We start from the raw sequence: 23840 nt of genomic DNA on the forward strand, positions 1-23840 counted from the left end.
CTCACCTCCCCTCCCGCTACCCGCACCCAGCCGAGGCCTCCGGTGCGCAGGGAACCGCGCGATCTCCGCCCGGTTCAACCACCTCGCTGCCGGCGACGCCTTCCTCGTGTGTGCTTTGTAACCGGTGGCAGTGACGGCTTTCTCACGCCTTCCACCTCCTCCCGCTCCCGAGCGGCTCCGTTTGCTCCGGTGCCGGCGCCGCGGGACTGTGGGTCTGCCGGGGGGCACAGCCGCGGTGCCGGGCGGGCCGCTGTTGTCCGCCGCAGCGCCCGCCCCGCGGCCTGTCAGCGGTTCCGCCGGCAGCGGCCCATTGGCTGGCGCGCCCGGTAACGTGACGGCGGCGGCGGGGCGGGACCCAAGAAGTGCCGGTTGGAGCCGGTACCTCTCGCCGCGCTGCCGGCTCCCTCGCGGACGGAGCGAGCGAGCGGGCTGGTGACCGCGCCGAGCCGGGGCGGGTAGGGCGGGCAGGCGGCGCGGCCAGGTAAGCGAGGGGCGGCCGCCACGGACAGGTGCCCGCTCCCCGGTGTGGAGCTGCGGGCGGGACGGAACGGAGCGGAGCAGGGCTCTCCTGAGGACAGAGCGCGGTTGGCCCTCGCCGCCGCCGGGAGACCGTCCCCGGTTTGTCTGCCTCGCTGAGAGGCCGGGGTGCTCCCTCCGCCTGCGGGAGAGAAGGAAGAAGCGGGGTTGCCGGCCCGCGGGGCGCCCGGCGCTGTCCGCCCGCCCTACCGGGCGGCCCGGTGAGCTTGCGCGGCGGCCGCCCCTTCGCTCGGCGGCGCCCTGCAGCGGGGCCGCTCACCTGCCTGCCTCCCCGCGGGGCGCCGGAGCGAGCCTGTGCCTGCCTCGGGGCCTGGCGGCCGCCCCGCCCGGGTGGGGCTCGGCATAAAAACCGTTCTCTGATTTGCGTAACCGACATCTACACGTGTCCTCAAGTGACCCGGGGCGCTACAGGTCGCCTGAGGCTTCCCCCTTTTGTCTTGCGCCCGGTGTGGCAGCGGTGTCTGCCCTCGAGCAAAGGGCAGGCGGGTGCCAAGTGCCAACTTCTCTGAAAGGGAGAGAAAGACTTAAACTCAGTGCTGAGGCCTGGCAGGACTGTGTGTCAAGTAAGAAGCGTTCTCTTCTTTGTCCTTTTCCTTTCCTCTCTTTTGCCAATGCGCTTCTCATCCCCAGCAAGACAGTGATCTTGCAGCAAGGGGTTTCTTGTATGGTGGCTTTTACTTGTGGCTTAGCTGAGTTGTTTCAGTGACATAAGGCTTACTGTGTGCTGGTCTATTCTGCGGTGAGATTGAGGCAGCTTCCTGGCTTCAATTAATAATTTTTCTGTGGTGAATACTGTGATTGATCCGTTTTGTAGGATTGATTAAAGTGGGCTTCCCTAAAGCTTAATTTTATATGAAGATTGTCATTCATTGTGCTGATCAGGTAAAGCGTTTGAATTGGCACCTACTGTGGTCACTTAAAATAATCCCTTTGAGGTAGTGCTAGAATAAGTTAGGAGCTATGTGGTCACTTGCAGTTTCGAATATTCGACATGTCCTGTTGACTCCCAGCTTTCCTTGTCTGTTTGCTGAAGTGATAAGGTAAGGCATGAATTATTTCCTGGTGTCTCAGAATTCTTCCTCATGTACCTTCCTAGCAGAGAGGGCAACAGACCAGGGCTCACTGCTGTATCTTGTTGGAGCGCTTAAACCTTTAAGAGGAGGGAGGGAAAAAGTGGCTCAAGTGTTGAAATCATAGTATATCATAGTCATAGAACTTATTACGCATTGTCTAAGTATATTGTGTGTGTTTTCCTCACTCTGTGTAGCTCAGCTGGCTGTGTGGGGAATAGAAAAGTTACCCCGAGCAGTGTTTTTCTTCAGTATCTGTGCTGCTGAGCAGGGCAAGGGATGTGAAATGGAGCAGAAAGGAGAATGACTATAGTAGAGAACCAACAGTTAGGATAGGGTACAAGCTTTCTTAAGGGGTTTCCCTAGTGTTTAAAACATTCTGTGTAGCTAGATAACAAAATGTTTAGCAGAGTTTACATTAGCATATTTTTACATTCTACTAAATGTACATTAGTGTAATGTAACTAAACTTCAACTTTGGTAGGATTCATATGCAGTATTAACATGCTTGTTCCCTTGCACTCTCGAGAGAAGAGAGTTGCTGGTCTGACTCTTATTTTTTTCCTTTTCCAGGAAAAGAGGATTTTTATAGGGAGAAAAAGAAAATTGCCCTTTTTTTCCTTGCAAGATACCAATACAGCTGCTCTTTGAAGTTGATGGAAGCATGTTGAGTAAATTTTAGAGAGGGACCAACAATGTTGGACCGTTGTTGGATCCTCAGTATTTCAGCATTGTAAAATGAACTTTTTAGAGCAGTATGTCACTGCCAAAGGAGTATTTTTATAATGGATTTTTGGAGTGGGGTGAAAGGGGAGATCTTGTGTTCCTTTAGCTGCTACTGTGCCTGCTCTGCCTGATATGCTACAGGTAGTGAAAGAGACCATGGCCCTAGTAATTCTGCTTCAACTTACCATAACCTACTGCTGAAGCCACCAAGCTCTGCTCATCCAGGATTAGAAATGGTTGTTTTATGTGGCTAAGGGGATAAGGTGTGGTTTACACTGGTCTCTCTGTTGCCTATCTAAATGTTTCACGCTGCTGTCTGTATTCTGCGTGCTAACCTGTGGGCTGTATTTATCTTTCCTGTAGGCATCCTCATAACAGCTATTCACAAATAGTGCTGTTCTGCCAGTTGCTCTTGCAGCCACTCTTTTTAAAGATAAGTTAGAAGTCCGTGCTGTGGTTATGAAGATACTTGGTTCAGATTCCATGGGTGGCCATGTAGAAGGATGAGGAATGTAAAGTGGAATTAAATATTCTAATACTTAAATATGCTGTCATTTTGATGTTTATCTGGTATATACATTGATTTAGCAACATATATGTATTATTAATTTGCTGATAATTAATAAACAACATGCTTTATTCTTCTTATCTGGTGACAAGCTATGGTACAACTTGTCTGATACATGTTTGTATCCTGTATGGATCGAGTTCAGAAGGACACATCACAAACTTGTAACTGTGCTTAGTGGTAGCTGGTAATTGCAGCTGAGAGGCTTTGGCCTGCATTTTATTAACCCTACCACTGCCATGTGGGCTGTCACCCTCATTAAGGGCAGAAAGCTTATTATGAATCATGTAGTCTTAACTTGTTAATAACTAAACTGCTTATTTGGATGCACTACCTTGTGTATGCATTCAAATTGGAGTCTTGCTGGACATATTAAGTGGGCTTCAGTTTACTGTAGTTATGCTTGGCTTTGGTCACTCTTTTCCCCAAGACTTGTTAGTGTGCTATGAACTAGTTCTGGATTTAAATTCTAGCTAGTTGAAATCAAACTGTAATTTAATATTGAACCCAAGTTTCATAATACTTACGAATAGCTTCCCCAATTATTTGCTTTAAACTTATTGATACAAAAAGTCTATACTTTCTAGTGGTGAAATACGTTGGAAAATAGGCGGATGATTCAGCCCTCAAGAAAGCTGCCACAAATGTGGTTTGGGGTATAGTGCTGGCTCACCCTCCTCTAATTTACACCCAAGAGGATTCTAGGGCCTTTCAACAATCAGAAGGGAATAGTGGAGAAAACTCTTAATGGAGTATCTTCAATTTGATTCTCACTGGTGCCATTCTGTTTCAAAATAGTGTCTTTGCACACCCTGAATTAAATTATGCGAGTGCATTTCCTTCAGAAGTGCTCGACTTCTCGGTGTGTTCTGTTACTGTAAGCTGGAATGCAATTCCTTATACTGAAATTGAGAATTTAGTTGATTGTGAGAAGCTGAAAGGTTTAACAATGCCAGTAAGGGATCCAGTGATACCAATAAAGAATATGGCAGTAACACAATCTGTTACTAATTGTTTGTAGTCTTCAGACATTGTAATAAACACTTTGTTTCTTTGTGAGATACTAGTTTGAGTTGTGGTTTTAGTTTAGTATGGAATCAAAGTTTCAGTTCTGTGGCACATCAGCTACAAAACTATGGTCATGTAGTTTACTGAGGCTTAATTAAAGTGGCATTGATTTTACAGCTCTCGCTTAAAACCTCAGGAAATGTAACCCCTGATTTCCCTGACACCATTGCCTTAGTTCTCTGGGGAGAATATTGCTGTTCTAGGAGTACTTCAGGTTGTCAGATATTTATTCACGTATTTTCTGGTAGCTAAAGTTCACCTGCGTGCAAAAGGTCCACTAGGCTTGAATTTAAGAACTGCAAATTCAGACTCTGATCCTAAAGTATTTGTCCTTTAAACTAATTTTTCAGTTTGAATGAAAGCAAAACCATGACGTGTGTTTGTTGTGTAATCCAAAATATTTGAAGAAGGGAGGGCAATTTCAAAAGTTTTAACAGAAAACTGTTTCTAGGCTGTGTTTAAATTATCCACAAGGTAAACTCTCATTTCCAACCCATGCCAGTGGAAGTGTGAAAATTATTATTACTTTGCCTGTGCCTTTGCAGTACAGGAAAACTGTTTTCTAAGGTTTTTGTTTGTTTGTTTTTATTAAACATTAACATTGTTTAAATACTAACTTTGCAATGGCACTGATTCAAAGCCAGGAAAGCACCAGAACATTGATGAAGTGAAGTGACAAGGGATGAGTCAATACTCAAATGCTTTACTGAACGTGAGTTGTTGAAAGTAGTGTCTGCTTTGCTTCAAACTATCAAGTTTCTTACAAATATGGGGCTAGAGGGTTTTTACTTCACAGTTCTTAATTCATTCAAGTGATGGTAAAACCTTTAACTCTTGTTTTTGAAGTTGTTAAACTTGGCTTCATACCAAGAAGTGTTTTTCTTGTAGTATTGCTATCTGAAAAAACTTGCCATTGTTGAGTTTCCTCAGACACCCCACTAAAAAGCAAACTTTGTGTGGTAGAAGACCCTGTTATGCAGCATACTTGGGCTTGATGGAAGTATAAAGCAGGAACATAGGTGCTAAATTTGTGTTTGTTCAGGAAGCAAAGCAGGATTACTGCAGGTTTACCGTAGCATTCAGGTCTGATTGCTTGTGCAGGGTTCAGAAGCCTAGCATTGTTCTAGGAGATGCTTCTGATAAGCGTGACGCTGCTTTTGTGATCTCGTGGGTATGCGCAGCTCTCAAACAGTAGAGATGTGTTTAGGCATTGCTAAGTCACTTGTACATATGCAATTACATAGCATGTGCAATGTGAAAGTGAAAGGACTGAAGGGCAAATCTATTAAGATATAAGATGTAGCTGGTTGCTTTACCAAGTTAACCAATATGTAATGTAGAGTAATATGAACAGAAAGAGACTTAAGAGATTGAGGTGATTGTGCAGACAGCATGCTCCCTGCCAGAGGATTAGTAAAGCCAACTCCATTTCCATTGCAGGTGAGTTTGGATTTGACTGTGGAGTTTCACAACTTTTTTTACTTTGGGGTGGGGAGATTATCTAAAAAGATAACAAGATGGGGTTTGGGAGAGCTTGCATGCAAAAAGAGTGCCTGAGCTTAATCAGATGTAACTTGAAGCTTATCTAGTCTCATTATTTTCTCTTGGATGTCTAGACTGAACATCTAGAATCCAGTGTTTCAACTTGTCAGGCTGGCTTTCAAGAGTAACTGGACCCTTAAACGAGATGAAAAGCTGCTGCTTCTGAGAAGAGAGATGAGCCACTGCTGAAAATTGACTCAGCTTTCCAGTGTCAGAACTAATAGGGTAGAATCAGATGTGTTTTGCGTTGCTGCCCTGATAATTCTATTTTTCCTAGGTGCAGTTAAATTCTTGTCCATGGAAGTAATAAAACTGCCTTCTGGAAAGTTCTTCAAGAAACTTATGCAGCATCAGGAAAACTCAAAACCAAAACACTGTTTTTTGACTGTTCCTAAATCTGGTAGCTGTATTTGTGCATGGTAATAATTATCTTGCAAAGACAGAATGTATTTGGTATATATTTTTGATTTGTGACCTCACTTGATGTTTCTGTCCTCAACATCTGTTATCCTGATAGGACACTGTTTGGTCTTGGCAGTCTATAAATATTGAAAAACCCTCAGGTTCCTTTTTAGGCTGAATGTTGGGATTTTAACTTATTGCACTAGATAACAGATCATATTTTAGAAACATCAAAATGATTCCAGCTAGAATAAGGTGTATAACCACAAATTCAGTGTTTCTGAGAACAGGCAAAGGGGATAACTGTCTGGCCATTTTTCTGAAAAGGAATAGTGTGTGTGCTTCCAGCTCTCAGAACCTAACAGAACCTGTAGTACAATCCAGAATAGCCTCTGATCACCTAGTAAGGATTGTTGTTACTCCATAATGTTGTCATTTAAATACTTTATGAAGAATAGAAGAAACATTATCATGATTTTACAGGCGAGGAATTGGAGGTAGAGAGAAATAAAATGACTTGCATAGAGCTATTCAGCTGTCAGAGATAAATATCCCTATTAACTGGGTTGGGTATTGTTATTGAATTAGAAAGCAGTGTTTGAGCTAGGAAAATAATGTAGAATGGAGGTTCTGAGTACCTAAGTCATTGGATTTGGGTACTTTCATCTCTGCAAAACTAGCAGGACTTTCTATGAGATGAAGAGTGTTGCCCCCTTCCATCTCTCTCAAAATGCAGTGCTGTTGAATTCCTTATAGGACCTTTATCTAGAAGGATCAGATAGGAATATGAACGTGCTTTGGTTAATACATCAGTACATGTGATATTACATGAATTATGTCAATAGCCTAGTTATAGCAGCATGATATCCTTTGGTCTACAGAATTGACCCAAATGCTTACCTGATATAAGTAGGATTTGTAGTCCACTCAGTTTGTTCTGCTGTGACAGCAGCATTCCCGGGTGGTCCTTGAGAAATTAATTTAGAGGTAATTCAGGTGTGTGGACATAGTCCAGGGCTTCTCTTTCTGAGATTTCCTTATTTCAGACTTGTTTCCACTGAGGTTGCAGGAGTTGTCTTGGCTATTTCAAGTGTCACTGGCCATTTGTGACTTTATTGAAATGGAGACTGAAAATGGGAGAGCATGTGTGAGCAATTCCCTGCCTTTTCCTAAGGAAAGAGGGTCTTTAGTTAAATTTGAACTGGTTTATGCTGCTGGCTCTCTTGTACTTCTACTGCTCTTGAAGACTAAAGATAATAAGCTATACTATAATTAAAGAATCTGCTGTAGAAAAATCTTGTAGTATCAAAGTTGGGAATATTCTCCAGTGTTATCTTGCTCTGCTTTGCTTTCTGATGTCCTGAGCAGAGCAACACAATGAATGGGCATTGTGAATATCTGTGTGACTTCTGGAAGCTAAGGAGATAAAAATTAATTTTCTGTTGTAGCACTCATCTTGGTATGCAAAATTAAATAGATATCATTGAGGTTTCATTTAGAATGCTGGAGACATACCAGGGATACTGTTGGTACCATTGTCTTGTGGGTATGTATTCATATTTTTCATCATGAGAAAGACTGAAGAATGTAGTTATGGGAATAAAAAGGAGCTATAAATGAGCTTGAAAATCTAATTTAATGCAGTTGGAAGGTGTCTGACTCTGTGTTAGCTATGGTAGCAATGGGATGAAGGACTTGGTGGTCTAGTGTGAAGTGTCCCTGCCCATGGAAGGGGGTTGGAACTAGATGATCTTAAGGTCCTTTCCAACCCAAACCATTCTATGATTTCTGGGAGAGTTATAAGGGGTACAGAACGCCACAAGTAGCAGTCCCAGTCTAGACCTTTTAAGATTGCTTTTGGTGTAGTTGTGTAGTCTTTCTTGCTTGGGGAAGAACAGGTAAAGAACCAAGGAGACTCTTTTTCATACTTACTAATTTGAACTTACTCCTAAGACTTCTTTGGAACTTGGAAGTAAGGACTGTTAGTAGTATTGGTGTACCATTTCTATCTTCAGTGTTGCCATACTGATTTTAAAATCTAATTTTTTTGAAAGGGAAAAGGTGAATGGATTTGTAACTGGGCTTGTTTCTTTAATTATGTATGAAGTTAATGATTGTATGTTCGTTGGGTCTGTGATAGCTTCAGCCACTCTGGGGTGATATTGATTTAAGTCATTGCTGTGGATAATACAGTCTAGTACCAGTGCTCTCACAATCCTATTTCACAAATCCATTAACACTTCATTAAAAAAACAAGTAAGTTTGTCTGTGAGGAGGTAACTGATGTGTGCTTTGAATGTGATTGGCTTCAAGTTGATCTGTAAAAGAGTCTCCTGTAGTGCTTAGGTGCTGATTCTGTTTGTGTACCTAAGTCCCCTTTTTGAGACTTAACATGAACTGACTTTGTTGCGTTAAACAGTGTGCTTCATTATGGGCAGTCTAATGCCATGCTTAAAAACACAGTTCTTAGAAGTGTTAGAAGTAGTAGGAATGCATGTCCTTCTCCTACTTTTTATTCAGTACTGAAGTTTTTGTTTACTTGAAAGTGTTATGAGGCCAAAAAGGGCAGAAAGGAGGCTGACAGAAGATGCTTCACTTTAAATACTAACCTTTTCGTGTTGAAAATGGATGAGATGTGATCAGACTGTACAGTGCCACATAACAGATATTTGGGACTTGTTCTTTGGTTTAGTGTTTTTGGGCCTCTGTTTTTACTTAAAGAGAATTTCAGAAGTGACCTCCTGGAAGACAATCTATATGGTTTGTTCTCTGCACTGAGAGGTGCTGGTCCATGATGATCTCAGTAAGAAACGTATTCAGACTCTATACAGTGTAATTTAAAATGCTTTTTATTGTATTTGACATTATAAAGAGAATAGTATAGATAATCATACATCCCTTTAGAAGCTGGGAAGATGAGTTGTGCAGCATCAAACAAGCTTTTGATCCTTGTGCTGCACAACGTGCAGACCCTACTGGTAGAAAGGCTTTCTTATAAGCAAGCAAGTCTGTACATCATTTCTACTGTCAACCAGGAAAGATGTTCACAGGAGAACTTTTTGCTACACTTCTTGATAAAGACAAGGACATCAGGTGGTGTTTCACTCATACCAAGTGGGAGCTGCCCTGCAGAGTTCTCTGTTACCAGCTAGCTCCGTTTCACCTCTGGCCAAGAGATCTGCCCAGCACAGGCCTGAGCCTGTTAACCAGCCAGAGCTGATCAGTAACACCTCAATGTGCCATGTAGTAGGCAGAACTACTACACCTTGTTATACTCTTCTCTTTTTTTAAAAGCCTTATGGAACTCTTTACGGTTTTGGGTTTGTTTTTTTTTTTTAAATCTGTTAATGTGTTTTGCTGTGTTTCTTTAGGAATTGCCAAGCAGACCTATGATAGCAAGGCTATTTTTTTTTAGAGGCTAATGCCAGTGTGGAGTCTTGATGGTCTTTTTCTATCTATATTTTCCTTTTTGAAGTGGAATATGTGAGATGCACAGATGTTTGGACACATGTAAATTAATGGAGCAAATACATATTTCTAAAAATGTGCTAAAGTTTCCAGTGAGAATACAAATTAAGTAAGTTAAATAATGAGTTAAATATTAGGGTGAAACAAAATATGCCTCTAAGTGCATTTGCTTTCGGGAGTCTTTGTATAACCAATAGAAAGTAGTCTCTTCAAAACAGGTGCTTGTTTTGATGCTTATTGGAATCAGTACTTTAGATGCTAATACAGCTCTTAAGATTCAGTTAAATACATCATATTTGAAGTTACAATAATCAAAGGGTCCATGGTCTGGCAAAGCTGCTACAGCTTGCCTACAGGTTTATCTTCGTGTGTCCTCAAGGAAAGAGGAGACCGGAGCACTGTAATACTTGTCTGTGTGGTTAGTCTTTCCTCTGCCAGATTTTTACCATCACCTGATACAAACTTAACTTCTATTTATTTGTTTTAAATGCATCCTTGAGTTGAAAATAGTGCTTGGGCACTAAAGCTGTACAAACTACTGCTTGCTAGAAATAGGGAGTTTTGATTCAGAGTCTGGATTCTGTTTGATTTGGTAGGGATCTTAGAAAGCACCAGAACTATGACTGAAGCAGTATTTGCCCAGAACATAGACAGCTTGCTTTCAAAGAGATCAGTTGTGTCAATGCAATTACATGCAAGACAAAGCTGGGCTACCTTATATGTTACTTCAGGGTTTGTTTTTTACCATTAGATTGCTTCCCTGTTTAACTGTGAAACACACTTGTTCAGAAACTTAGGTTTGTATGAACTCACCAGTTTTTCTTCGTTTTTCAGTGGTTTGGGGTGGTTTGGTTTTGTGTTGTAAAGTGCTTGTCTCACTGTCTATTTCGTCTTAAACTTGGGTTTAAATGGAATATTTTTCTTGCTACTATGGGCCTTTATAGGAGCATAGGTTGTGACCTCTTTTAGCTAGAACACAATTCTTAGGACCTTGAACTTAACTTGAGGAGAGGACTGGAGAAAGTGCTTTTACCAGTCTATGTATGTCTGATTATGAAATAGTATTTAAAATTGCTCTTCAGGCTGGACTAACATGAAATAAAATGCACATTTAACATGCCTTTTAAATATGTGTCTAGTAATACAACTTCATTACGGAGTTTAACCCTTAAAATAGTTGACTTGGTTTCTCCCTCCCACCCACTATTGAGAATGAGGCTCAAGTAACTTCATGCACTTGGGCAGACCTCACTGGTGTGATTCAATATCATGTGGCCTACAGGTATATAATTCTAACTGCCTGTGTAACCGGAATGTTTGATGATCCATCTCCCTAGTGAGTGTTTGATCAGTGACATACATTACTAACAACGTTCAATTCTTTACTGCCCTTCCTTGACTAGAGAAAAGGTTTAATACTTGCATATTGATGGCTTTTAATGAGAAGTTAACTTAATATGGCTCAAGGAAGATAGAGGTCCTTTTTGAATGTGGCAGGCATGGGACAGAAATGTATAATATAGTATATTTAATCCTGCACAGTCAGATTGCAAGAGCAGGTCTTGTGCTTGTGAAGCAAATCAAATTGGAGTAAAGCTTATTTTCAATTTAGATTAGACTGCAAGATAAAGTATTTCTCTTGCATTAAGTGTACCAGAGAAAGGAAGTAATAGAATAAAGGCGGGTGTTCTGAGTTTAGGTGAAGCTGCCTTCAAGATGGTTTCTTTCCATGTACTCTGAGGCCTTCTCTGTTGAATCTAGGAATGTTCAAGCTTTTGGGTAGCTGAGGGAACTGAAACACTTGCCATGTTGTACTCTCTTTTTCTCAGCTTGCTGTAGGTATGGTAATAGTAGAGCTGGGTAGTAGTTGCTTAATTTTGCAAGACTTAATCAGCACTAGCAGGTACAGAATAGCACTAGCATGTACAGTAAAAATGTAAGTGTAGCCTAATTTATTAAATTTTAAGCTAAAAATATATTTACAAATATTTTCCCAGAAACTGTTGGGCTACGTAGTTTTATGTAAGCAGCCTTCTCCAGAGAGCAGAGGCTGCTTCTTAAACCGCATGAAGACTTTGCTATTACTGTTCTACATCTTATGTTCAGCAGAACTGTCTTGAGAGCCAGGAGTGTTTAAGAAAGGCAAGGCCCACAGTTACTGCAGACACTGATGGTTGAGATTGTCTGTAGTTGTAAATATGGTCTTTGGTTGTTTGAAAGGTTGATATGGAAAGCTTGTAACAGTGCTCGTGTAGTCTTGAACATCCTGTGCTGAGGAACATGCTAGTTGTTGTAAAGTGTGGGAATGTCTTTGGGTTTATTCTAAATACAAAAGGATAATCACTGATATGTGTTGTAATTTTCACCTGTGACCTTCTTCAGAAGGAACTGAAAAGAAGCTTTCTCTAATCTTGTTTGTGTATTGTTCTGCATTCAGTAGAATACGGAGCCATAAATACAGTCCCTGTCAAAAAGATCCTACAAGTGAATCTGCATGTGCATATAAGTGGTCAAGGTATAGATTCTGAAAAGCCATACATCAACTGTAGTGCTTGAATTGAGTAGTCTCTTATTTGTCAATAGGAAGCTTAAAAAAGGGAGAGGCAGTCATCTGAACACATCTGTTAAGAGAATGTATGAAGGTATCATTCTTCATGAAGTCAGACCCGCCCCAGAACTCTTCAGTATTTGGCTTTTTGGTGTTTAGGGGACACTTGAAAAAGAAATAGAAGGGGACGTTTTAGCCAGGGAAGATGTGTTTTGGGTGATGAATGTGTGGGGAAGTAAAGTTTGTTACTTTTTTATTCTTTGGGAATATTCATTAGGGTTTATCTGCAAGTGGAGATTCAGGCTGTGCATGAGAGACCATAAGCAGGTATTAGAAATTCCATAGGAGACTCTCAAAATGGCCCATTAAGCAAAATTGATTGCATGTTTAGTTTGTTATTGAATTTCATTTTGCATCCAAAATCTTGGACGAAAAAGGGATACATTTAAAGTAGCTAGAAGCTGAGTAGGTACTGCAGTTCAGGAATCGCTTTTGTTAGAAAGTTGTGAAAACAGACACATTTACTTAGGATGCCAGCATTCCTAATCTCAATTGAGAAGCACGTCATGCTGTTGGAATGACACCACTGGAATACCTGTCAAGGTATGCTTTAGTTGTGTGAGTCTGTTTTGATTTACTTCATGTGTCAGAAACATCAGCTGAATACTCAACAAAACCAGCATAGCCTTAAAAATAAAACTCAGCCTCTTGTCAGGTATTGGCTTCCTGTAGCACGTTATTCTTTGGGGAGGACAAGCAAAGCACTTACCTTGCTTCAGAGCCATCCCTAACTAAATGTGCCTAAAATTATGGAAGCAGTGACTGAATGACAGAGTAATGTGATGTTAAGTAACATTTTGGCACCTGAGGATAGTGAGGTGCAGTATCTGACGCTTATAGATAATGATTTTCAAAATGGTAGCCTTCCATTCATATTCTGGATAGGTTTCTTTTGATCAGATTCATCAGTCTTGAAGTAACTAAAATCTGCCTAGATATTAGTGATCTGTATTACCTTATTTTTCTGGCCTGCATCCCAGTACTGATCTGGGGTAACTCTCCTGAAGTCATCACTTAGCCTGGGGCTATAATGTCTGTCTCATCTTCTAAGAAAGATTGCCAATTGAATTAGGCCACTTTGAAAAGCTTTTATGGCTTTGAGATGGGTTGAAAGCTGCTGGAGATGAGATTTATCAAACCCATTATAGTTGAGCATTATTTCATTTGATTAGTCACTCTTGGCATACAAATAGGATTTGAAAGTAAACTGTCTTTAGCAAACTTATCATTAATAATTCACATGTTTATGCTTGTATGTACTGTGGATGTCTGATAAGCAGCTTCATTTCATATACATAGAATTGTAATGAATACACATACTTCATTGGAATGTTTCAAAAAGGAGTCATAAAAAAGACCAGAGTTAAAGTATTTAAATACTTAATATTATGACACTCGCTTTCTGCTAGAAAGTATCTAAAACTGCAGCAAGAATGTAGCTTCAGTTTTCTGGGATATGTGATAGGGATAAGCAACTTTCCAGTTCAAGGCAGGGAGGTGAGAAAGAAAGTATTTGATAGAAACAGACCTTACACTCTCTAAAAGTTCTCACACTCTGTAAAAACAAACCACTTCTTTGTTTGAGCATTGTAGCATTGCTTGAAGAAGGTGTATTGGGTTGTGCATGCTCTCAAGCATACAAATAGGTCTTTAATAGAATTGGCTTCAGTTTCATTTTGTTTTCTTTCTGTGACTTTTAGAGAAAATACTCTATCAAACAGTGTTATCTGCTTTCTTGTACTCTGAATTCTGTACCTCATGCTCCACAAGAGCCTTGCTTATTCCCCAAAATAAGCCTGTTACCAGGAGAGTGGTGTTCTTTGTATAAAAGTGCATATGTACATTATTGTTACCTGTGACTTTCTCTAATATGCATTTAGTTAAATAAAACATCTCTTTAAAATGTTAGTATCTTCCCAAACCCCTGGTGAGGTTTGTTTGTTTGTCAGGAAAAGAATTGCTCCCATCCTCTTGCTAGTTTCACACTATATTAAACTTTCAGCCACTTCAGTGATCATTTTGACTTTTCAAATGTTTTCCTGGCTAAAAATAATGCTCTTTATATGTTTTGATCTCTGTTGAATCATTCAACATACTTATTTCTTAGCCTGTTCTTGGCTATTTAAAAGGGTCTCAAATCTTTCATTTCTTGTAACAAAGTTCAAGTGAGAAGAATTGACTGGGTTTAATTCTAGGCTGGAAATGGAAAAAAAACCAAAGCTTTTGATTTTTCCATCTACATTCAAATCAAGCATGTTTGGCTTCACTCCAGATGTGATCCAGACACTGCAGAATGAATGCCTTAGTTTGGGTGGGTTTAGTAACGTTTTGTGCTTTTACACCTATGAATTTATATTCAAACCCCAAAGAATTATACAGAAAGAACTGATTTTAAGGTATTTACAGATGTGGTTTTTGCAAGTTGAGCTGAAGTGATTGAGGAAATTGTTATTTCTTAGCTATGGTTAGAGCATTTCAGTTGTAAGACTAGTGACTTCATGTAAATGCAAAAACTGTTGGGCTTAAGTAGCTTTTAGTGCTTAGAAATGGGACAATGACAAGGGCAAATACTTCAGGAAAAGCAACTTTCAGATGGTGAGCAAGTAAATTATTTGATAGAGTAGAGCTTAAATTGTTCTAACTGGTTCTTGTGAATCTAGTTACATTTTTTGCTCATTAAATGTTGGATCTTTAAAACACTGCTGTGGAAAGAGTAATGGGCCATTTTTATAATACAGTTATTGGAGTCCATATGATTCCTGATCTGATGACAATTTCTTTTCTCTCCAGGAGTGCACTGTAACCATTCTGTCCTTCAGCTGCTTTCCCTTGGGTGGGCCTGGTAAGTTTCTACATTCTGTTAAAAGTAGCCTTGTCAATGCAAGAAGGGTTAACTTACTTTCAGCCATTCTTCTCCCTTCAAATGTGAATGTGAAGTAAGAATAAGTTTCTGCCTTAGTTCAGCTGTTGTTTGTCTTTTTATAACAGCTTCCCAGTTCTGTTTGGAATTGAAATGTCCAGTACCAATATATTATGGGTATGAGAGGCAGTACGCCCAGGTGGCCAAGAAGGCCAGTAGCATCCTGGCTTGTACCAGAAATAGTGTGGCCAGCAGGACATGGGCAGTGATTGTCCCCCTGTACTGGGCACTGATGAGGCCACACCTGCAATCCTGTGTCCAGTTCTGGGCCCCTCACTACATGAGAGACATTGAGGTGCTGGAGCGGGTCCAACGAAGCTGGTGAAGGGTCTAGAGAACAAGTCCTATGAAGAAGGGCTGGGTGGGCTGGGGTTGTTCAGCCTGGAGAAGAGGATGCAGAGACAAAACCTTACCGCTCTCTAGAACTACCTGAAAGGAGGTTGTGGCAAGGTGTCAGTCTCTTCTCCCAAGTAACAAGGGATAGGAGAAGAGGAAATGGCCTCAGGTTGCTCCAGGGAAGGTTTAGATCAGATATTAGGAAAAAATTCTTCACCAAAAGGGTTGTTGAGCATTGGAACAGGCAGACCAGGGAAGTGGTGGAGTCAGCATCCCTGCAGGTATTTCAAAGATGTGTAGATGTGGCACTCGGAGACATGGTTTAGTGGTGGACTTGGCAGTGCTGGGTAAACAGTTGGACTCAATCTTAAAGGTCATTTCCAACCTAAATGATTCTATGATAAAGAAAAACAGAGAACATCCCCATTGCTTTGTATCTCTGCTGCTTAACAAAATTCCTAGGAAGTTTTCTCCAAAGCTGATAGTATCTGTGGTATTGCCATTGACACTGAGTAGTTTATGAATTTGTTTCAGGGCCTCTGTTTTTGAGAACCTTGCATTTCTGCCAAACCTTCGTATATCAGAATTATGACTCAATTCTACTTTTTGAAGTCTTGCATGTTGCAAATTTCATTTTCACATAGTTAGTTGGCAGCAAAAAAAAAGGAATTACTTCCCAGTTGAAACAGGACTTGCTGTAGGCAGTTTCCTGGGTTTCATGTCGATGTGACTGCACAACTTTGACTACTTATTCTACATGATCATTTCTGAGTATGTTTTGTTCCATTTCATGTAGCTGTGGCAATGCAAAGCTTAATGGATCCTGATGTCTGCCACAAGGCAGCAGTTCTAATGCAAGCTGAAATGTTTGCCCTTTATTTACGTGAAGCCATTAAAAGTAAAGCATATCTAATTTTCTCCATGCAGAATGAAGACAAATGTGAAGATGGCATGTCCAAGGAATTTTAAAAGGTGTAGACCTCCTGACTGAGCAGTGCTGTGTATTTATTCTTTTTAATTAGTAAAGTAAGTATGAATCAAACCTATGCTGCTGGGGGTTAGGTGTGCTATTTATATATATGTATATGGCAATACTGGACAATAACAGGTTGGGTTAGTTTTATTTTCATTCTGTCAGTATGCTTAATGCTCTTGTTGGGAGAAGACGGGAATTGTAAGAGCGTATAAAGCAAAACTGCTGTTGTGAGAATTTTTGTGTATTCTTCTTTAATTGGGTAGCATGACTTAATCTAGTAGAAAATTCTAAATTACAAGAGCCATCATGTTAATATACTGCTCTGATTTGGGGATTCTTCATAGATGAGAAATCACTTTTGCTATATATGTTTAGGATGGTGCTGAAGGACTGCTAGTAATGTACCAGACACTTCCTTAACTTACACCTGCTTGTATTTCTACTTGAAGAGTACCCAAATGTTTGGTCAGAATATACTTTCTCCTAACCTCTGATGCTGTTTTCATTCTTCATTTAAATGTTTGCATTCCAAGTAACTTAAAATAAATAAGATGATGGCTAGAGTTAGGTGTCAGGAGTTCGTGGATCCTTTTGTTATGCTCTGGATGCAAATGTTACCCACTTAAAACTGGGAAAACAGCAGTAAGCTCCAAGTGTTTAATGGTGAGAAAAATGGGTTTTAACAATTCTCTAAGAATGTCTTTTCTTTCTTTTTTCCTCTACCAGCTGCTGTTCTCTCACAGGTGAAAGTCATGATCACGCTAACAGAACTCAAATACTTAGCAGATGCCCAGTCATCCTACCACATACTAAAACCATGGTGGGATGTCTTCTGGTATTACCTCACCATGATAATGCTGCTAGTTGCCGTGCTCGCTGGGGCTCTCCAGCTTACTCAAACCAGAGTATTGTGTTGTCTTCCTTGCAAGCTAGAATTTGACAATCACTGTGCCGTGCCTTGGGATTTAGTTAAAGCCAACCTTAACATGTCAGCTAGCTCTACAGCACAGATAATCATCCCGCTTAAAATCCAGAACGATCTCCATCGGCAGCAGTATTCCTATATTGATGCAGTATGTTATGAGAGAGAGCTTCACTGGTTTGCCAAATTTTTTCCATACCTAGTGCTTCTGCATACCTTTATTTTTGCGGCTTGCAGTAATTTCTGGCTTTACTACCCTAGTACAAGTTCCAGGCTTGAGCACTTTGTAGCCATTCTTCAGAAGTGTTTTGATTCTCCATGGACAACGCGTGCCCTCTCAGAAACAGTTGCCGAGCAGTCTGTGAGGAAGTTGCCAATAGCCAAATCAAAAGCAGCGATTTCACCACCTGGGAGTTCAGTAGATATAGGGGCCAGCAGACAGTCCCTGCCATATTCCCAGCCTGGCTTGGAAACAACTGGAAGAGAAAATTCCTCAAGTGTTCTTGACAAAAAAGAAGGGGAACAAGCTAAAGCTATATTTGAAAAAGTGAAGAAATTCAGAGTACATGTTGAAGAGAAGGATGTCATATATACAGTGTATATGAAACAGATTATAGTGAAAGTCATTGTATTTGTAATAATAGTAATTTATGTCCCCTACTATTTATCATTTATCACACTTGAAATTGATTGTGTAGTCAATGTTCAAGCCTTCACAGGCTACAAAAGGTACCAGTGTGTTTATTCACTAGCAGAGATTTTTAAAGTTTTGGCTTCATTTTATGTTGTTTTAGTGATCTTCTATGGCTTAACTTGTACTTACAGTTTGTGGTGGATGTTAAGAAGTTCACTTAAGCAATACTCTTTTGAAAAGCTGAGAGAGAAAAGTAATTACAGTGATATACCTGATGTAAAGAATGACTTTGCATTTATTCTCCACTTGGCAGATCAGTATGATCCTCTTTATTCCCAACGATTCTCAATATTCCTGTCTGATTTGAGTGAAAACAAACTGAAACAGATCAATCTTAACAATGAATGGTCAGTGGAAAAACTCAAAAATAAACTAGTAAGAAATTCCCAAGACAAGATTGAACTCCACCTTTTCATGTTAAATGGTCTTCCAGACAGTGTCTTTGAACTGACAGAAATTGAAGTCCTAAGCCTGGAACTTATTCCTGAAGCCAAACTTCCTTCGGCTGTGACCCAGCTAGTCAATCTGAAAGAACTCAATGTCTATCACTCATCAGTAACTATGGATTATCCAGCAGTCAGTTTTTTAGAAGAGAATCTGAAAACATTGCGCCTGAAATCTAGCGAGATGGGAAGAATTCCATTTTGGGTCTTTCATCTAAAAAACCTCCAAGAATTGTGCTTAACAGGATATTTCATGCTCGATCATCACAACTCCATATATAACGAAAGCTTTCAGGGCCTAAAAAATCTGAGATCCATTCACTTAAAAAACAACCTTTCCCGTATACCTCAAGTGGTTACAGATCTTCTGCCTTCTTTACAACACTTGTCTATCAACAACGAGGGGAACAAACTGATAGTGCTAAATAACCTGAAGAAGCTGGTCAACCTGAGAACCTTAGAATTAATCTGCTGTGACTTAGAGCGCATTCCTCATTCCATTTTTACCCTCAACAATTTGCATGAAATTGACTTAAAAGAAAATAATCTCAGAACAGTGGAAGAAATAATTAGTTTTCAACATCTTAAGAACCTTTCTTGCTTGAAGTTGTGGCACAACAGTATTTCCTATGTCCCGGTGCAGATTGGTGCATTATCAAACCTGGAACAATTGTATCTAAATTATAATAATATTAAAAATGTTCCATTGCAGCTTTTTCTTTGTAAAAAATTACACTATTTGGATCTTAGCTATAATAAGCTAACCTCCATCCCTGAAGAAATTGGTTATCTGACCAATCTGCAGTACTTGGCTTTGACAAAAAACCATGTAAGTAGAACTTTGAATTCCTACTTAAATCAGATTCTGATTAACCTACCATTTTTTTCTGGAACAGCCTCTGTTTCAAAATGCTTTTGTGATGTTCATGATTAAAGGAAACTCAGTAAAGCTGAAGAAAGGGGTGGTGCTTGTTTAATCAATAAAACTTTGGTATCATCAAAGCTTGTGTAATACTAAATACTATCCTGGTCTGTAGCAGCTTAAGGGCTCTGATCCAGAGATAGTACAGGTTAGGATGGCTGCAGAAATCTATCTTCCCTTTCTCTGTGGTTGTCTATCCTATGTAGCATTTTAATGGAAGTGAACAGTGTTAAATTGTTACCATAAAATGTCAAGCTGAAAGCTGTAGTGAATCAACAGCTGGTTGGTGAGAAGCACAGCTGTCTGGGAAGAGGGAAATAATTATAGCTGTAACCTCGTTAGCAGTCCTAAACTGTCTGGCTCATCAGTATGGGGTCCAGGCTTGTGACTGAAGGCTTCTTTTGAGGTTTGTAATTGGTTTTTCACTGGTGAGGTTGGTTTTGGATGGACTAGAGTTACTACTGTACTGCACAGATAACTGCTGATACAGGTTTCACAACATAGGAGCTGCTAATGTCTCTCCACAATGTCTATTTGTTCTTCATTAACTGATTTTTTTAGGAGATAGCAGCCTATTTCTTCCCTGCCATCTGCATGTGCACATATTTATATGCACACATGTATGTACTCCCCCTGCCATGCTTATGTCTTGACTTCTGCCAGGAGCTAAGCATCTTTGTAATGAAACAGGTGTATAAAACCATCCGAGTATTCTCAAGCACTTTATCCCATAATGATAGGAGCATTACAATCTTCCCATTCCTTATCCTTCCATAAACTAGGAGGGTGTTTTTACCCTAAAATAAAACTGAGAAAGGTCAAAACATGCAGCTGCATGTAGGCTAGCAACTTCTAATGTGTATTCTTTTTGTTCTTTCCTTTCTTTTTTCTAGATTGAAATGCTTCCTGATGGATTATTTCAGTGCAAAAAGCTGCAGTTTCTTCTTCTGGGAAATAACAGTCTGATGAATTTGTCCCCTTGTGTGGGTCAGCTACTGAATCTTGTTCAATTAGAGCTCATTGGAAACTATCTTGAGTCACTTCCTGCTGAACTGGAAGAATGTCAGTTCTTAAAGAGGAATAGCCTCATTGTAGAGGAGCGGTTGTTAAAAACACTTCCACCCCGTGTAAGAGAGCGTTTGCAGGCCTCTTCAGATAAGTGCTGAATTTAAACTGGAACTCTGCATCATTGCAGTCTATAAGCCTGTGTGTCTAAAGGGCTGTATAGGTGAAGTGGGAGAGAACAGTTTACAAATGAGTCTTAAACTTAAATTCATTTAACTGAGTTGATTGTATTGGAAAAGACAAATGTACTTAGATTCAGACAAAAAATGCAGCCTTTAAAAGGTGATCATATGTTTGAAAAACCTGAAATATGAATTGTCGGTTAGTTTTTACTGGTTGAAATAATTAAATGTTTATGATCATATTGAAATGGAAGAGTTGATTACCTGGCTATAGTGAGGGTGTATATACTTTTTTCATATGGGAATTCTTTTCTGTTGATAGTGATACTTTTAAAGAGCTTAATCTCCTGCCACATGAGGTCTAAGAACTGTCTGGAATTAGTTTCTGAATGTGAACTCTTCACTAACTTAGAATATGTTAAATTAAGAGTTTAAACTATTTGAGCAGTTCAATTGCATGGGTTATACTGAAAGTAATTTTTCAACATACCTTAATTTTAAAAGCTTTTGGCAAGTACTGAGCATTAATTCTATAATTGTGGAAGTTGCCGTTTGAATCGTGCTATTAAAACCAGTTGGACAAAACCACCTGAAACCAGTTTCAGTATTTTGTCTTAAAAATAATGAATACAAATTGAATTGTTGCCTAGAAATTGGAAGAATCAGAAGAAACTGGAATAACTGTGGTGCACATGTATGAGACAGCAAATCTTACAGCACTGATCTTCATAGGTAATAATGGCAAATAGAACACAATCTAGTTGCAGAGTTGTCTTCTGTATGTTGTGAGCATTGCAGGTGTTAGTGTAGTGTATGTTGCTGTTTAACATGTTTTATAACTTCTCTTTACTGACTGCCTCAGTCCTGCTTCTCTGTACCCAGTTACTCTATTCTGGTGTCTGGGGAGAGGATGAAGAAAGTCGATATTAGTGACAGAAAGACACAGTTAAACCCAACAGTCATGCAGCTTATACTTGGGAGGGGAAACAGGAAGCATTATAAGCTTTGCCTCTTCTAGGGGTGTAGTTCCATAGATCATAGTGGTGGAATGAGCTCTTATGCCATCCTTAACACTTGCAAAACTGGATGGAAATAAAATGGTTCCTGACTTCATTCTTTCGCTGTGCGCTCTTTTATTGTATTGAAGTCTTAACTCTCATGATGTTTAATCATGTTCACTAAAAATATAGGTGGTGTTCCTGGGGGGGAAAAAAGAAAGCATGCTTTCCAAAAACATATTTGACTACTTTTTGTATTGAAGTTTCCAAAACCAATCTCAATAATGGGTTAAATAGATGAGGTAAACTATGTTCTTAATGCCTGTGTTCATCAAGCGTGCATTCCAGTTTGTAATATCAAATCACAGATAAACCAGTTTTAGTACTAAGACTATGTTTAGTCATCTCTTACTCCCATTCCAGTGCCACTCTTGTGGAGAGTTAGGTTTACTTGGAATGAAAATGCCAAAACCAAGTCTGCTCAACATGGAAGTAGGAGATGTCTCTGCAGTAGCAGTGCAAGACATGCATATTTGTTTACTGTACTGATGGCATTCCAAAGACCTTTGCAGTTTGAGCACTTCTCAGGGAACCAAAATGTGGTAAACCTACTACTTTTTAGGTAGTTCTAGAAATGTTTTGTGTAAGCTGATAAGTTGCGTTTATGTGCAGACTTGTGTTGCTGGAACAGTCTTTCATAGCGTCCATATGTAGCTCTTCCCAACTTTTTCAACTAATCTTGAGTTGTTTAATAGTTCCATAGGAATTGACATGGTTCACGAACAGAGCTAGTTGTGATAGATGTGATGAAACCAGAGTACGTTGGTGTGCACCCCTGTGGCAAAAGTGTTGTTAATAATTGTAGTAGGCCTGTCAGGACTTTGTAACTGAACATTGAAGAATGCTTTGTGCCAGAACTTGACACGCAAGACTTGCAGTCTAGTGGCTTTTAAAAGATTAAGCAAGCATTTTCTTTAAAGCTTTTTCTTCTAAATTGGGAAGCTGCATTGAACAAGCTAAAGAAGCAAGCAACTGGCTTGGCCAAATCCTTCCACTTCTTAGCAGTGCACCAGTCCTTTTCCATAACCAACAAAACTGATGGAGGTGAAAAATAATCTTAGATGTGCATTTTGAACTAGTTCCGTCAGTGAAATAACAGACATAACTGGGAGAAAGGTACTTCATTTCTAAATCCTGTAACCCCAAAGGAGTTGAGGAAACATTAAGAAATACGTAAGAATGTAAATACTGTTTTATACTTCTTTTTTTGCAGACTTTAATATTTTTCTCACTCTGCATCCACTCAAGGGCTGGATTTTTTCCCCTGCATGTTTGAGTGTTCATAAAACACCCAGACAAACCCCAGAAAGGGTAAAGACTAAAACCTCTAGCCTTGCTTTCAAACCATAGTGTGCCTTTATTATCTGTTTTGTACCATGAAGCCCAATCCTAGTGCTTAGAATTGAAGGTAGAGACAAATATAACAGAACTTCCTGATTTCACTTCAGCCATGACCTTAATATTCAATAGTTCTTCAAAATAAGGGGGTTTTCAGAGAATCAACACGTGAATCCTCTGTCATAAGCTTTGTACAATAAGTATTGTCGGCATCTAGTCTTTGTATTAAACAATTGCTTCCAATCAACAAAAGGCTTTCCAACTTGTGTGTGTTGTAAGAACTTTGTATTGTGACCTTCCGTATCGTGAACATTTCTTTTGAATAATTAAATTTTTTTGCCATTACAATTCTATGAACTGTTCTTTATTTTCCATAGGAGATGTTGCATTTAATGCAAATCTCAGAAGTCTGCTTCCAGCTGTCCGTACTGATGTGCTAGTCTGATGGCTCTAGTTGGGAACCTGGGTTTATCTTTATGTTTTAAAGTTAAGGGAAAACCCCAAACATGCAAGTGATGTTATGTATTCAAGTCCTAGCCTCTTATCTTGTGAAATAAGAACCTTCCTAGCAAGTTTTAACAGAACTGTAGCCCTTTCTTCTTGCAGATGAAATAAAATAACTAAGAAAAAATGATGTGGGTTTACCTATTCTGAGGTGGGAGCGTTCATAAGATTAGGAAGATGATTCTTCTTATAGCTCTTCCATGTTCCATGCTCCTGCAGATCCATGTATTTTGTTTTCATGGCAGCTTATTGTAGTTCTAATGATTTATTTCTGTAACCAGTAGATTTACATCATGCTACCAAACTTCCTTGGTATGTAGACTTTCCATCTGCAAGACTGTGACCTGAAGTTCATTCTGTAATCGACTCTTTCCCTTTTCCCTTTCCACCCCAGTAAATGCCAGGATTATAGAGAACAATATAGGAACAACTGAAGAATTCTACTAACAAATACATGGCTCCATATCCTGAAAGCAGGAGGCAGTGCATCTCATTCTATGGATTGTTTATATCAAGGATTTTACAAAACTTTGGGTATTTGTAGAGATCAG

General features: G+C 39.7%; 1 protein-coding gene across 2 annotated transcripts; it reads left to right on the top strand.

Moving 5' to 3' along the window:
- Window positions 1-350: 350 nt before the first annotated feature.
- On the top strand, window positions 351-23133 carry LRRC8B (leucine rich repeat containing 8 VRAC subunit B). Of its 2 annotated transcripts, XM_030494198.1 has the most exons (5): window positions 351-481; window positions 14780-14831; window positions 16173-16271; window positions 16948-19109; window positions 20096-23133. In XM_030494198.1, exons 4-5 carry the CDS (start codon window positions 16974-16976, stop codon window positions 20366-20368), a joined length of 2409 nt encoding a protein of 802 aa, XP_030350058.1. In that variant the 5' UTR covers window positions 351-481; window positions 14780-14831; window positions 16173-16271; window positions 16948-16973; the 3' UTR covers window positions 20369-23133. The 2 variants fall into 2 exon arrangements, with proteins under 2 accessions (XP_030350058.1, XP_032775999.1); XM_032920108.1 differs by lacking the exons at window positions 351-481; window positions 14780-14831; window positions 16173-16271 and having other exon boundaries at window positions 16281-19109.
- Window positions 23134-23840: the final 707 nt, after the last annotated feature.

Source organism: Strigops habroptila, chromosome 8, assembly GCF_004027225.2.
Source record: "Strigops habroptila isolate Jane chromosome 8, bStrHab1.2.pri, whole genome shotgun sequence".
Taxonomy (NCBI): Eukaryota; Metazoa; Chordata; class Aves; order Psittaciformes; family Psittacidae; genus Strigops; species Strigops habroptila.